A 15,439-nucleotide genomic window follows, 5' to 3' on the forward strand; every position below is an offset into this window, starting at 1 on the left:
GGCCCTCTGGGTTTCTGAGACAGCCCCTCTACATGAGGGTAGAAAGCCCTGTGTTTCTCTGGCGACATCTATTTGTGTGAAGGCTTAAACAAAGTGCAAGAGAACAAAACCCACTTCTTACGGGTAAAGAAAACAAACCTTAGGAAGAGAAGATAGTTCATGCAGGCAGGGAGACCAGTTGTTTCTTGCTCTGACAAACCAGTAATGTGATAGTTTTCTATGCCTGGATTCACACTGAAAGATACCCTGGCATGTATTAAATGTCAGCGCTAAGACTAAGGCTAGTCTTCCCTCTAGTCTAGCTGGTACCCAAGCTGTCTTAAGGACAATGTAACATGGTGACCTTGATCTCAGATGGAATTAGTTGGTTGTGTCTTGTTTCATTAGTATCAGTGTTCTTTGAGCACTTTTCATGAGCCAAACACTGTGCTAGATTCTGTGCTTAAAATGATCAACAGTATGGTCTCTTGGCTTTAATAAGTGAACCTCAACCCAGGACAGCAGGCAAAGGACTAGCTTGGCCAATGCAAATCGCTCCCTGCTTGAGAGGGAAAACTCAGCCCAGCTGGGGTGGAGCAGCAGCAGTTACCAGCTACAAAGGGCAGCACTTCACACGACCGAATTTCATTGGCTGGTAGAGGATTGCACCACCTCTTCCCTGTCTTCGGTCACGCCTCAAACTCCACCTGATTCACTGGGCAAAGATAGATGCAACCAACTGTTAGAAATGAGGTCATGGTCTTTTCTTTTAAAAGCTTCCTTTTATTTCTGTAGGTTTCCCTGGCATCAGAATTCCACCAGGGAGTAGCGTGATTTAGCACTAGTGTACTGCTTTGGATTCAAGCCGTGGCTCTGCCAGCGTGATTATGTGGCATTGGACTCCCCCAGCCCACCAATTCTTGCTCTTTAAAATTAACCAGTTTAGACTGGACGTTCTTGGAAGTCCATTGTATACCAACATTTTGAATCCATGAGGGATTGCCAGAGTTATCAAATGAAATACAGGGTAGTGAGTTAACTTTCAAGTTCAAATAAACAGTGGATACATTTTTCCCCCCTCCTAGTGTAAGTATGTCCCATTCAAGAGTTGGGAGACCTTTGTAATACAAATGATTCCTTGTTTTCCTGAAAGTTGAATTTAACTGGACATCCTGGATTTCCTCCTTTACCCTTGATTCCAGGGCATATTTGCCTCTCCGGGATCAAAATAAACGTGCTCGCATAGGGGCTTGCTCTCGGGGGACTCGTTCTATGAAGGGTGAGTATCCCTCAGCAGCTATCTCTCAGGAGACCCGAACTCAATTGTGTGGTTTGACCTCCCATCACTGATGACCCAGAATGGTTGTCACAGACAGATGAGGATGGGGGAAAGCTTGGAGTCCCCCTCATCCTTTCCAACACTTGGCCCAATGGATGTCTGCAGTCAAGGATACCAGGAACCATAGAGAGGCAAACTGGGTAGGTTGAGCTGACAAAAATAAAAGGAAGAACAGTGGGGAGAGAAAGTAACAAATCTGAGATCTACTCTTTATTCAATCATGAATACACGATCTGTGGACTGAATTGAAGTGCTAATTCCCTGGGATGTTTGACATGATCTTGTTTGGGAAATTGGGTCTTTGAGGATGTTTTGAGCTAAGACAACATGAGGACATCCTGGAATAGGGTCTTAGTCCACTCAGGGTGACATTTTTATAAAAGAGAAGAGACACCAAGAGAGATTGAGAGGGAAGCTGAGCATCTGAAGATAGAGGCTGGAGTGGTATGTCTACAAGCCAAGAAACACAAAAGACCTCCATTAGCAATCAGAAGCTGGGAGAGCCATGTGGAATGGATTCTCCTTCAGAGCCCCAAGAAGGATCAACACGGCCATATATTACTTTCAGGTTACCAGCCTCCAGAAACAGAAGTTTCTGTTCTTGTCAGCCATCTGATTTGTGGTACTTTGTTACAGCAAATGAGTTTAAGAACTTAGTGCAAAACTCCAACCAGGAACAGAAAACGAAACAGACAGCTGAGTTTAAGACCTGGGTAGCCCGAGAAGTTGGAAGTACAAAACGTAGGCCCCCCACATGGTGACTCTTTTCCACATTGATGTCATTTTCTGCTTGCTAAGAAATATGGGCAGGGTGATTCCCATGCAAACGGAATGTGGTCATGCACAGGAAGGAAAGAATCAGTTCTGAACACAAGAAAGAGACAACAGAAAACAAAAACTACAGAAATAAACTGGGCAGACTATTTCAATTCTCTGTTTGGGGTTGGAATTCTAGAAACTCAATGGATCAAAGTGGCTGTGTCTGGCAGATCAGAAATTTTGATAGACCATTTAGATTGTTTCTTACAATTAATTAAAGGAAAAAAACGGGGTAAGCAGGAGTGATATCCTGTCACTTGGTTGTACTGTGGCGGCTTGTGTGTTGCTGAGTGACTCAAAGTTATACCACTGGCGTCTCCATTATCACTATCTCCATCATCAACCGTCCACCTCTAGTGGGCAGTTTCCAACAAACTTCCAGACTAAGACTAGGAAGAAAAGAGATCTACTTCCACAATTAGCCAACAAAACCCTTAAGGATAGCACTGAACTGTGGTGTTGGCAAAGAATATCAAATATACCATGAACTGCCAGAAGGACAAACAAATCAGCCATTGAAGAAATCAAACTGGAATGCTCCTTAGACGCAAAGGGGGTGAAATTTGATCCTGCTTGCTTGGGGCACATCCAGAGCAATGATCAGTCCTTCGAAAAGGAGGTCCTACTTGGTAAAATAGAAGGTCAGCAAAAATGGGGAATGGAGAAAGTATTCAATATTGAAATATTGAGATGGACTAAAACAATAGCCATGAGGATAGGCCCGAACATGTCAAAGATCATGAAATACGACTTGCTGTTATTCCTAGGTACAGTCCACTTGGTTCCGACCCATAGTGACCCTATGCACAACAGAACGAAACACTGCCCATCTCTGGGCCATGCTCGCGATTGCTCCTGTGCTTGAGCCCATTGCTGTAGTCCATCTAGCTGGTTGAGGGTTTGCCTCTTTTTCCCTTCCCCTCTTCCAAGTCTCCTTCTCCAAGACTGGCCTTTCCCAACAGCATGTCCGAAGTATGTAAGACAAAGTCTCACCATTCTTGCCTCTAAAGAGCACTCTGGCCTTACTTCTTCCAAGACCGATTTGTTTCTCCTTTTAGTGATCCATGATTCTTCCAATATTCTTCCCCAGCACCTGAGAGCACCAGGAGTCAGAGTTGACTTGATGGCAACTACCAACACCAACACCCACAGCAATTCTATCAAAAAGTTCATGTTTGGGTGGATAAAAGCACATCACAAACCTGACCCCCCTGCCACTCCATTTCACCAACTTCAATCATGCTTTCTTACTCTGTGAGGGAGATGTCCTCTCGTTTCACAGGAAATTAATTCTATCTGAGACCCAGTGAGTCGGAGCAGTTTGACCTAGGTAGAGTAATAACAAATGAATGGCCAACCTGAAGCTGGTCCAGATCTTCTGAGGAAACGGTGTTGTGAGGTGCCATCAAATTGGTTCGGCCTCACAGCGAGTCTATGCCCAACAGAGCGAGCCATTGCTCAGTCCTGGGCCAGCCTCACAATGGATCTTCCACTCGAGCCCACTGTTATAGGCACCGGGTCGTTTCATGAAAGCCAACTCTTATTCATAACAATGTCTCTTTTTTTCTACCTAAGGCAAAGAAGGTAACCTCCTAATGCAAAATCTGAACAAGCTGCAGACACCTGAAGAAAAGCTTGATTTTCTATTCAAGAAGTACGCTGAACTGGTAAGATCTCGGATCGGCTGTTCTATAAGAAGGAAGCATGCTATGGTATATGCTGGGAAAGGGGAACTCCTGGTTTTTCATGGACATCCTTCTCCCCAAGGGTGATTACCTCAAAGAAGTCAAGAATTCATGAAAGTAGAAGTAGTTGTTGTTTCCTTTGAAGGAAAAGGAAAGGACAGACTTAGGAATAAGGACATAAAAGGAAGGAGGAAGATGGAGTTAGTGAGTACTTGATCTTCACTGACATGTATAATATTGGGAGAGAGTAGATCACTTAGAATTCTGGATTCTTTAAAATTCCTTTTAGCCGGTCAATGAAAAGAGAAATACCGTCAATATAATTATATAAAAAAACTCTTCAATCTTCCATTCAGTTGTTGAACAAATATGTTTTGAAAGGAGTCCTCAAGATGACAGGCAGTTGAGATATTCCCACTCGGAATTCTGGAAAGGTCTTCTGGACTTGCTGGTTGATTGAGTCTCTTCTCTCTGGATTCTTCCTCCTCTTCCCATAAGGTCGTAGAGTGTTAGATTTAGATTGCTTGCACTTGGCTCTGGGTCCTTCTCTCAACAGGTTAGGACCTCGGGAAATAAGGAAGTCATTGCCAGTTACCAGACGCTCCATAAAGGGCGTATCTACTTGCCAGGACACTAGAATAGCCCAGGTATACAAAGTGAGGACGGGCCTTAGTAGAGCCATGTTCTCTGCTTTCAATAAACCCTCACAAACACCTGCTGATGTGAAAATGAAGTGAAACAGAAAATAGCTACTTCTAAAGTCGATGTATGACCCTGAGGAGTTTGAGCCCCACAGCTGGGAGGCAGCTTACTTCCTAGTGAACTTACAGTTTGCTTCTCTTTCATGTTTGAGTCTATTCTTCGTTTCTTAATTCCACTGACTTGTGTCTTTCGGAGAAGCAGAGACAAGAAAATGAAATTTAAGTTCATAAACAAGAAGAAGAAAAAAAATCCTCCAGTGGGTTGAGTTGTCCGGGGAAGGCAGACGTGCCTTGCAGTTACGGAAGCTTATGTGTCAGGGTCTCTCAGAAGCCTGGGCTCATTCTTGATATGCTGGAGCTAATTTTCCATGGTTAATTTTGTAATTTTTAATGAAGGCACTTTAGGCTGAGTTTTCTAGAGAAACAATAGCAAGACTCTCATATATGTATAAGAAAGAATTTTATCAGGAAAGAAATGTATTATCAAGAAAGTAGCTCATGCAGGCAAGCCCAGTCTCACTCCAGTCTGTGGGTCAAACGCTCACATCGATGCAGACTATTGAACCAGGAAAGCAAAGGAGGAGGCAAGAGGACTGCAGGTTGGTGGAGACATGAGTTGAATTGATCCAAGATGGGGAACACGTCAGGCCACTGAGACAATTCCCAAAATTGGCAGGTCACATAGTGGCCACTGGCCCAGGTCCCAGGAAACCAGATGCAAGATCCAAGCCAGCAGGAAGAAGAGAAAAGTCCTTCACAATGTCTCTTTATAGATACTACATAGGCTAGGCCCTGGGGAGATCAGGCTGTGACCTTAGAGAGAGGCAGCCACGGTGACACAACTATCGCAGAAGGCCTCCAAGAACGAATAAGCTCTAGGCCCCAATCCCTGCAGGTCCTTGACTACATCTTCTCTCTGTGGCAAGAGTACAGTTTACTGGGCGACTCCTTTTCTTTGTCTTGCCATCCCATTTACTCACCTGTCCTCCTTCTGACCTTCCTTCTTTCCACCTCGCTGCAGCTGTTCTACCGAAGTGCCATGCTCTAGACCTAGATCTATTCTGAAACCTTGAGTGAGTGGCTGATTGCTTAATTCTGCCAACAATACTTTAAAATTATTTTTTAATCACACAAACTACATCATAATGATATACGGAGAATGCCGAATACACGAAACAAGCAAAATTACCTCTAATTGCACCATCCAAATCACACATTTAAATGAAAACCCCGTGTTCTGCTGTGGATTGTCTGCAGAGCCACTGCCGTGGGGCGGACTCTGAGTCATAGTGACCATAGAGGACAACGTGGAATTGTCCCGTAGTTTCCAACGGCATACGTCTTTACAGAAGCAGACGACCACACTTTTCTTCCATCATGTATAGAGATCATTCTTATTAAAATTATCATCATAAAGTACATCTAGACGGCTCATATCACAGACATTTTCCCACCATCATAATTCTATGTGTCATGTTCCGGTCAGGGGTTCTATCCACAGGTCCTTTAATACAGGGGCATTTAAATGCTTTCTCCTGGTTGCTTTACCAACTATGGCTTCAGTGAACATCTCCATGCATAGATGTGTGCCTTCTCCTGGATTTTTTTAAGACCTTAGAGAAATGTTATTGTTATGGGAATGTGCAATTAAATAGTATGGATATATTTTTTTCAATTTATGGTTACAATTCTTTCCCAAAGAGTTGTATCCATGAACAAAGCAAATAGCATCGTGTCCATTATTTCCCAACTTGTTTAGCTCTGGCTGTTATCTTTCTATGTACAGTTTCAATACCATAAAATAAATATCAAAATAGCATTTCCCTGCCAAAATTTGACATACCATGCTCATCCTTTCTCATTTCCATGTTCCCAATTTCCGTTTGTTCTTCCCACCTGTTTTCCATCCCAGGGTAACTTTTTCTAGTGCCATATTCTGGACATGGCAGGCCCAGGCAACACTCTGGACTCGCACAGGAAACCATTGACAGCAGTGCATTGGCGTGGAATTACTTCCCCAGCCTGCCTCACATTGTCTCTATGGGCCAGGCTGTACCACCTCACCCCAGCTAAGCAGTTGCCCCAACAGAAGTTATTTTTCAAGAGCTCCTACTCAACTCAATCCTTACTTACTCTACTTTGACATTGGTATTGTGTCCTCTCATACACACTGTAATAAAGTTCTGTCCTATAATAAACTCTAAAACCCAAAACAACAGACTAGACAAAACTGGATAGAAGAGAATTGACCTAAATAAACAAGTAAATAAATTACACTTCCCTTTCAGATAGGAAAAAATATATAACTTAGAGAGCAAAACTTCTTTCTTTCCTTTTTAAAAATCATTTTATTGGGGGCTCGTACAATTCTTATCACAATCCATACATATATCCATTATGTCAAGCACATTTTTTGTTGCCATCATCATTCTCAAAACATTTGCTTTCTACTTGAGTCCCTGATATCAGCTCCTCATTTTCTCCCTCCCTCCCCGCTCCCCCTTCCCTCATGAATCCTTGATAATTTATAAATTATTACTATTTTGTCATCTCTTACACTGTCCGGCATCTGCCTTCACCCACTTTTTTGTTGTCCATCCCCCAGGGAGGGGGTTATATGTAGATCCTGTAATCGGTTCCCCCTCTCTACCCCACCTTCCTTTCACCCTTCCGGTATCACCACTCTCACCACTGGTCCTGAAGGGTTCAATTGTCCTGGATTCCCTGTGTTTCCAGTTCCTATGTGTACCAGTGTACATGCTCTGGTTTAGCCAGATTTGTAAGGTAGAATTGGGATCATAATAGTGGGGGGAAGAAGCATTTAAAAACTAGAGGAAAGTTGTATGGTCCATTGTTGCCACCCTGTACCCTGACTGGCTCATCTCCTCGAGACCCTTCTGTAAGGGGATATCCAGTAGCCTACAGATGGGCTTTGGGTCTCCACTCTACACCCACTCTCATTTACAATGATATGATTTTTTGTTCTTTGATGCCTGATACCTGATCCCTCAGAAACCTCGTGGTCACACAGGCTGGTGTGCTTCTTCCATGGGGGCTTTGTTACTTCTGAGCTAGATGGTTGCTTGTTTACCTTCAAGCCTTTAAGACCCCAGACATTATATCTTTTGATAGCTGGGCACCATCAGCTTTCTTCACCACATTTGCTTATACACACATTTGTCTTCAGCAATCGTGTTGGGAAGGTGAGCATCATGGAATACCAATTTAATAGAACAAAGTGTTCTTGCATGGAGTAAGAACTTGAGGGGAGGTCCATCTGCTGCCTTAATACTAAACCTATAAATATATGCATGTAGATCTATTTCGCCACCATCCTTTATAAATATATTTACATATGTACATGCCTGTATTTAGACCTCTATAAATGCCCTGTGCCTCTTAGTTGTTTCCTCTATTTCCTTTTACTTTCCTTTGTCCCACTCTCATGCTCAGCCTTCATTTGGGTTTCAGTAATTTCTCTCGGTTACACTGCCCTTGCTGAATCCCTACCAAGCCTCTCACACCCTCCTTGCCACTAATTTTGGATCACTTGTTGCTCCCTTGTCCCTGGGTTGGTCAACACCACCTCCTTTCCCCTGCATCCCCCTCTCCCTTGTCCCCCTGAAACCATCGATCCCATTGTTTTCTCCTCCAAACTGTTCCTCCAGCCCATCTTATCTAGATAGATCTGCAGAGATAATAATATGCACCAAAAAACAAGGCATAGCAAGACAAAGCAACAAAAGAGTACACAATGATGACAACAAAAAAGAAAATCAATGACCCAGAAAATAATAAGTTAATTAAAAAAGAGAAAAATTAAAAAGAAAGAAAAACCTGTAAATAGATCTAGGTCTGATTTTTTACCTCTAGGTGTGTCCTCCAGTCAAGTCTGATGGGGTGCCACACTCTGGCCCCATAGTCTATCCTTTGCACTCCCTCAGGGGCTCCCTGCTCTGCTCCCCCATTGCTCTGCCGCATGCCTTCAGTGCTTTGCCTCGGTGTCACGGGGTCAGATCAGGCCAATCCCGGCACTGAGTCTCCAGTGTTGTCTTCGTAGGGCCATGGGTCAGCAAGGGATGGCGTGTCTCATAGTGGGATCAGCCATATGGCTCACTCTGTGCATTGGCTGTTCAGAGCAGGGATATCATCCTCCAGACCTGGTGGGCCAGGATGTGCTCTACTCTCTCTTCCTCCCTTCATTTGCTTCCCTGTTCTCTGATCTCTCTCTTCCTCCGCATTCATATGCTTCCATGTGCTCTGATCTGACATGTCTCTCTCCCCAAGCTGCAGCTTCAATGCTGTCCTCTAAAGTAAATTCTTCTGCGGGAGGAGCCATAACCTATTTCTCTAATCACTGATTTGGGTATTATATAGAAAATGTCTGAAATATGTGTTAAGACAGAATAAATCAGTAAACTCAAAGCTGTGAATCACACTGCCCCTCCAGCTCACTTGTCCTCACAGAACCCGAATCCGGTAACATTGCCTGTTCAGATCCATTAATAAAAAAGGGAAAAGCTCACTCATAAAGAAGAGTACTTCACGACTAAATTAAAAATTACCCCAAAACTTCCTTAACTTCAGTGTAGCTAAAACAACATTATTAGTACTATTTTATTATTATTATTTTAATTTGATACTTGGAGTTAACTTTACTTTTTTTTATGTACTGTGAGAACAAGAGAATTTGCAGATAAAAACTCTGTTGCTTGTTACTAGTGAAGAGAAGCACAGAGCCAATATTTGACTGAAGTTGACTCAGTTACAATATGTTTGCTTTTATGAATAAAGCTTCTGCACATCCACATAAGTGTGAAGAGCTAAACACCACCCCACCATAAGCACACACCAGTGACGGAAAGTTAAGCGTTTTGATTTTAGAGAAGAGCAAGCTAGACCTAGCTAACTTTTAAAATCTGTATGATCTTTCTACAAGAGGAAAATATTAATGAACAAGAGCAAAGCATCTCTTTCAACGAATGAATGGGCCCTGGCGGTGCAGAGCTGCCGCATTCAGCTCCCAGTTGACAGGATGGGGGTTCAAGTGTCCGAGCCACTCCATGCGAGGATGGACAGCCACTGCCATACAGATAACAGTTTGGTCGATCCTGTGGGCCATTGGATCTGCCTTGTAGGCTCACTGTGTGATTGGCAATGAGTCAATGGCAATGAGCTCGGTGTCCACCTCACTGGTTTTCACTTAATGGGACACGTGTGGGTGGGTATCCTCTTGACAAGCGTAAATGGTCACAGGGTAGTGTTTCCCAAATGGGGCAATTTTGCTATCCTGAGATATTAGGCCCTGTCTGGAGGCATTTCTGACGTCACCATCTAGTGGGTAGGGAGCAGGAGTGCTGCTCCAACAGCCTGCAGCACCCAAGGCCGGTCCTCTGGCTCCAAATCCCCTTAGTGTTGATGTAGGGAGACTCTGGATAGGGCAAGATATGACAAAATAACAATGTATAAATTACCAAGGGCACATGAGGGAGGGGGAAGCGAGGAGGGAGGGGAAAAGAAAGAGGACCTGATGCAAAGAGCTTAAGTGGAGAGCAAATGCTTTGAGAATGATTGGGGCAGGGAATGTGTGGATGTGCTTTATACAATTGATGTATGTATATGTATGGATTATGATAAGAGTTGTATGAGCCCCTAATAAAATGTAAAAAAAAAAAAAAGAAAAAAAAGAAAATGATTAGGGCAAAGAATGTACAGATGTGCTTTATACAATTGATGTATGTATATATATGGATTGTGATAAGAGTTGTATGAGCCCCTAATAAAATGTTTTTTTAAAAAAAAGAAAGAAAAACCCTGTCATGGGGTTTAATCTATAAAATGCCTAATGGAAACCATAATAGCAATCACAATAATAACATACAAATGACTAGAGAGAGGACAACCGCTTGTTTAAAATCCACATCTAAGCACGAGTGATGCCACTCTTCTCTAATGACGATGGTGCGCAATGAAAGCATCTTATCCAGCCTATGAACACAAATGTAGCATCAGCAATATAAAGTAAAATGTCATTGATTTTCCAATTGAACCTCAAGCAGATCAATTCCAACCAACCTCTATTATTGTAATACAAACCTAGTTTTTTCTAATACTAATTCCCACTGCTGAGTAGAAATTGCCCACAAGTATGAAGACACTGTCTGACGTAAGAATAGCCTTGGCTTAATCGGGCAAGAGTTTATAGGGGTTGCTTCAATGTGGAAGGAGCTGGATGTGATGTGAACTAAAGAAGATGCGGCATTCTTATTTATCAAGTTCAAAAAGAGCAATTGCTTTTTCAAGATGGGGAAAATGAAGCACATGTCAGGGCCCATGTGGCCTGTGCATCCATCTTATCAGACTCCTCTGGGGTCCAGAAGCACACAGGAATTTTCCTTTCAGTTGGTGAGCAAGGTCATTCTTGGGACCAGTAGCTACCCCGTAGTCAGACACTAAGTACTACCTACTACTCAGACACAAAGAGAAACGAATCAGAGGAGGAAATGATACTGGGCAAAAGGTTACGACTTGAATGTGTTTACAGACTGTCAGGCTGAAAGAGATGCTCCTAGAATCTGTTAGGCTCTGCTGGCTCCTGGTGGTTGATCTCTAAACTCTCCACCCAGGGCTTGTGGGTGGCGCTGTTAGGTGTTGTCAGAACTCAACACCGCCCACTCGTGCACCAGCCTCACAATTGTTGGGTTTTAGCCCATAATCGCAGCCTCGGTATCGGTCCTTCTCATGGAGGGTCCTCCTCTTTGTGCTGCCCTCTGCTTCACCAAGCACGATGTCCTTTTCCAGGGACGGGTCTCTCCCGCAAACATGTCCAAAGTACATGAGCAAAGTCTTCTTCCTCACTTCTAAGGGCCATTTTGGCAGTACTTTTTCCAAAACGGAACTGTCTGTTCGTTTGCCAGTCCATGGTACTTTCAATATTCTTCATGCACATCATAATTCAGAGGCATCGTTCTTCTTTGGCTTCCCTTCTTCATTGTCCAATGTTCACGTATATGTGAGGTGCCTAAACCAAGAAACCCATACTGTTTGCCAGGCATGACAACTGGAAAGACAGACACCAAGTTATGTTTGCAAATAATTCACAAATATGTGTTTTTAGATATTTATGTCCATGTAATGTTTTAAATATGCTCGCTAAAGATGTGAAAAAAGCACAACAAAATCATGACTATAAAGCCCGTTCTGATTTAAGGCAAACCCAGTGTTGCAGAGCAGAACTGCCCCCATGGGCATTTCTTAACTGTGATCTTCTGTTTGGTTGTTCATGTAATTAATTATTTTAATTGTGTCACAAATACACACAACAAAATATTCTCCAATTCAACAACTTCTACAGGGGTAATGTAGTGTCATTGATTATACTCCTTGTGTTGTGCAACCATTATTGATACCCTTTTCCAAATTATTTGACCGCTAGTAACATAGACTCAATGCCTTCTAATCAAATACTCTTCCTCCTTCATCCATGGTAACCAGAGGTCAAGTTTGGTTTCTTCTTCCTCTTCTTCTTCTTCTTTTTTTTTTTTTTTTAGTATTTGCTTTTTTAAGGTGTTGTATATACATCACAATTAGTTTGAATGCTCCCACCCCAGGCTCACATTCACTGTTTGTTCTCTAATTCCCTTCACCTCTCTTCCCCTCACTCCACCTGGTCCCCTAGACACCACTGCACCAGTTCTTATCTCTATGCATCCAAGCAGTCTGTGCTTCATAAACAGGGAAACCTAGCCAAGACAATACAAAGCAAAATGAAATAGAAAGAAGAAAATAGTGATAACAATATAAAGATAAAAATTAAGAGTAAGAAAGAAAAGATCACCTATAATATTTTAAAAGCTGGAGAAGAAATTTCTGTTGTGGAAAAAGTGAGAAATGTTTGAGCCTTGAGCAAATTCAGGTTAGATCCAGAGAGAGGTCAACTGGTCAAGTATCGTACTATATACCATGGGTTGAGCCCCCTTCATCAAGTTTACAGAGGGGATCTGCCAGAGGCTTAATCTGATGAGACAGTCTGCAGATGGACCCTCGGCTCCCACTCTTGGACATTCACAATTTAAGCTCTGATATTTTTCCCTTCATCATATTTGTATTTTGTTATTGTCATCTTTGGATCACACAGGCTGGAATGCTTGTTCCAAGTTGCTGCCTACCTCAGAAGCCTGTTTGTTTGAATGCAAGCCTTTAAGACCCAGACACTGTTCCCATTGATAGGCGGGCACCATCTAGTTAGCTGTGATCTGCACTATAAATTAGAAACAATTCAACAACGCCTAACAATAACAACAATCTTTGGAGGAGCACAAGGCCAGGGCTTTCGTACACAGAACCACTGAGTTGGAGTCTCCAATTGCAAACCATTTGCCCCACCCAGAGACTTTCTATAGAGAATTATTCTTCATCTCTGAAATTCAAATGTAACTAGCTATCTGTTTTAACTGCTAAACCTACCCTACCCAGAGCATTAGCATCCCAAGACAGAGCATGTGTGGCCACCCAGAGGCTCCTGGATGAGTGTGAGAAATTCTGAAGGGTCACCTGGATTGGGCAGAATCAAGGGTCATGTTTTTCTTCTCCCTGCAGATGGAGGAGATGGGGATGGGTTCAGAGGACAGCATTTTGCAGATATTTGCTATTCGTGTCACTAGATTGGGCATTGGCTATTTTGGAAGCCATGATGAAAACTGCCCATGCTTAGTTAGCCAAGGGGGACATACTCTTCTTCCTCTTTCTCACAATTCACACCAAAGCCCAAATTATAAGGAGTTTATAAATAAACTTCTATTTACCAAGAGGGCTCTTTCCTCTTGTCTATAAAATTTGTTGTCCAAGTTTATTATGAGAAAGAATTGTGGAAGCTAAATGTAACACAAGAAATCTAACTGCTGACTATTTCCTCACTGCCAAAACATCCCAGCAGTTTATAAATTCTGAAAAATGTCTTTCTATATCAACTGGTGTCATTAGTTAGGGTGAAAAAATAAAACTATCTCCAGACCACTGTATTAGTCTGGGTAGATTAGAGAAACAAATTCATAGACACTCATGTATATAAGAGCTTTATATACAAGAGCAATTGAATATTGACAAAACATTCCAGCCCAGTCCAGATGAAGTCCATAAGTCAGATATTAGCCCATATGTCCGATACCAATTGATGAAGTCCTCTTCAGACTCACGAAACACATGCAATGACGCCAAATGCAGGAAGATCACAGGTCAGTGGGTGGAATATTTTGTGGATCCAGTGATGGTAGAGGCATCTCCGTGCTGGCAGGGGTCTCCACGTGGTTCCTCCAGCTCTAGGGCTCTAGCTTAGCTCCATATGTCCTGTCAGCAAGCATGCTTTGCAGTGAGTGATAATGTGTCCCGCCTCCAGCGAGCTATTTATCTCCTTAGCGCCTCCAAATGAGCTCATCAAGCTGTGACCTGACTGACAGACTAATCTCCACTCCTTCACTCATAAGTCTCAAAATGACAACAGATTATGTAACTACCACAACCACCAGTCTTTCCTGATTTAAAACCAGGCAGTATTCCCTTATTCTGTTCCTGCAACTGGCTCTTGATCCATATACAAGTCCCACATGAGTACAATGAAGTGTTCTGGAATTCCCATTCTTCTCAAGTTTATCCACAGTTTGTTATGATTCATGCAGTCACATGCACAGTCAACAAAACACAAGCAAACATCTGTTAGGTATTCGATGCTTTCAGCTAAGATTCATCCAACATCAACAATAATATCCTTTGTTCCACATCATCTTCTGAATCTGGCCTGAATCCCTGGCAGCTTCCTGTTAATGAACTGCTGTAATCATTGTTGGATGATCTTCAGTGTAATTTTATTTGCATGTGATATTAATGATATTATTCTACAGTTTCTGCATTCTATTGAGCCACCCTTCTTTGGAATGAGTACAAATATGGATTTCTTCCAGTCAAAAGTTGCCCAAGTAGCTGTCTTCCAAAATTCTTGGCAAAGATCAGTGAATGTTTCCAGTGTTTCATCAGCTCTATGAAATATTTCCATTTCCATCAATTCCTGAAGCCTTATTTTTCAGCTAATGCTTTCAGTACAGCTTGAACTTCTTCCTTTAGTGCCATTGATTTTTTTGCTCATGTGCTGTCTCCTGAAATGATGGAATGTCGACTAGTTCTTTTTGGTACTGTGACTGTGCATTCGTTCCATTTTTTTTATACTTCCTGCATCATTCAATATTTTGTCCATAGGATCTCTCAACTGAAACTCAGGGCTTGAATTTTTTAAAAATACTTTTATTAGGGGCTCTTACATCTCTTATCACAATCCATACATTCCACCAATGTGTCAAGCATATTTGCACATATGGCACCATCATCATTTTCAAAGCATTCTCTTCCCACTTGAGCCCCTGATATCAGCTCCCCTTTTCTTCCCACTCCCTTCTCGCCCACCCTCCCTCACGAACCTTTGATAAGTTATAGATTATTTTTTCCACATCTTACATCATCCTTTGTCGCCCCTCACTCACTTTTCCATTGTACGTCCCTCTGGGAAGGGGGTCCAGATTGATCCTTTTGATCAATTCCCCTTTTCTCCCCCCTTCCCTAATACTCCTGGTATCTCTACTCTCCTTGTTGGCCCTGAGGGGTTTATCTATCCTGGATTCCCTGTGTTGCAGGCTCTTATCTGTAGCAGTGTGCATGGTCTGGTCTAGTCTGATTTGTAAGGTAGAATTGAGGTCAGGATAGTGGGGGGAAGGAAGAACCAAAGAGCTAGAGGAGAGTTGTGTGTTTCATAGGTGCTTTTTTGCACCCTGAATGGCTCATCTCTTCCCTATGACCCCTCTGTGAGGGGATGTCCAATTGTCTACAGATGGGCATTGGCTCTCCACTCCATACCTCTATACACACATTCA

General features: G+C 42.6%; 1 protein-coding gene across 1 annotated transcript in view; it reads left to right on the top strand.

The window, feature by feature from the left end:
- TXLNB (taxilin beta) overlaps positions 1-15,439 on the top strand; it is a 53,473-nt gene that overhangs the window by 7,778 nt on the left and 30,256 nt on the right. Inside the window, exon 2 of the mRNA XM_075554226.1 lies at positions 3,713-3,804. Within this exon, the coding sequence (XP_075410341.1) occupies positions 3,713-3,804 (92 nt within the window). The remainder of the gene's footprint in view (positions 1-3,712; positions 3,805-15,439) is intronic.

The sequence above is a fragment of the Tenrec ecaudatus genome, chromosome 7, assembly GCF_050624435.1.
Source record: "Tenrec ecaudatus isolate mTenEca1 chromosome 7, mTenEca1.hap1, whole genome shotgun sequence".
Taxonomy (NCBI): Eukaryota; Metazoa; Chordata; class Mammalia; order Afrosoricida; family Tenrecidae; genus Tenrec; species Tenrec ecaudatus.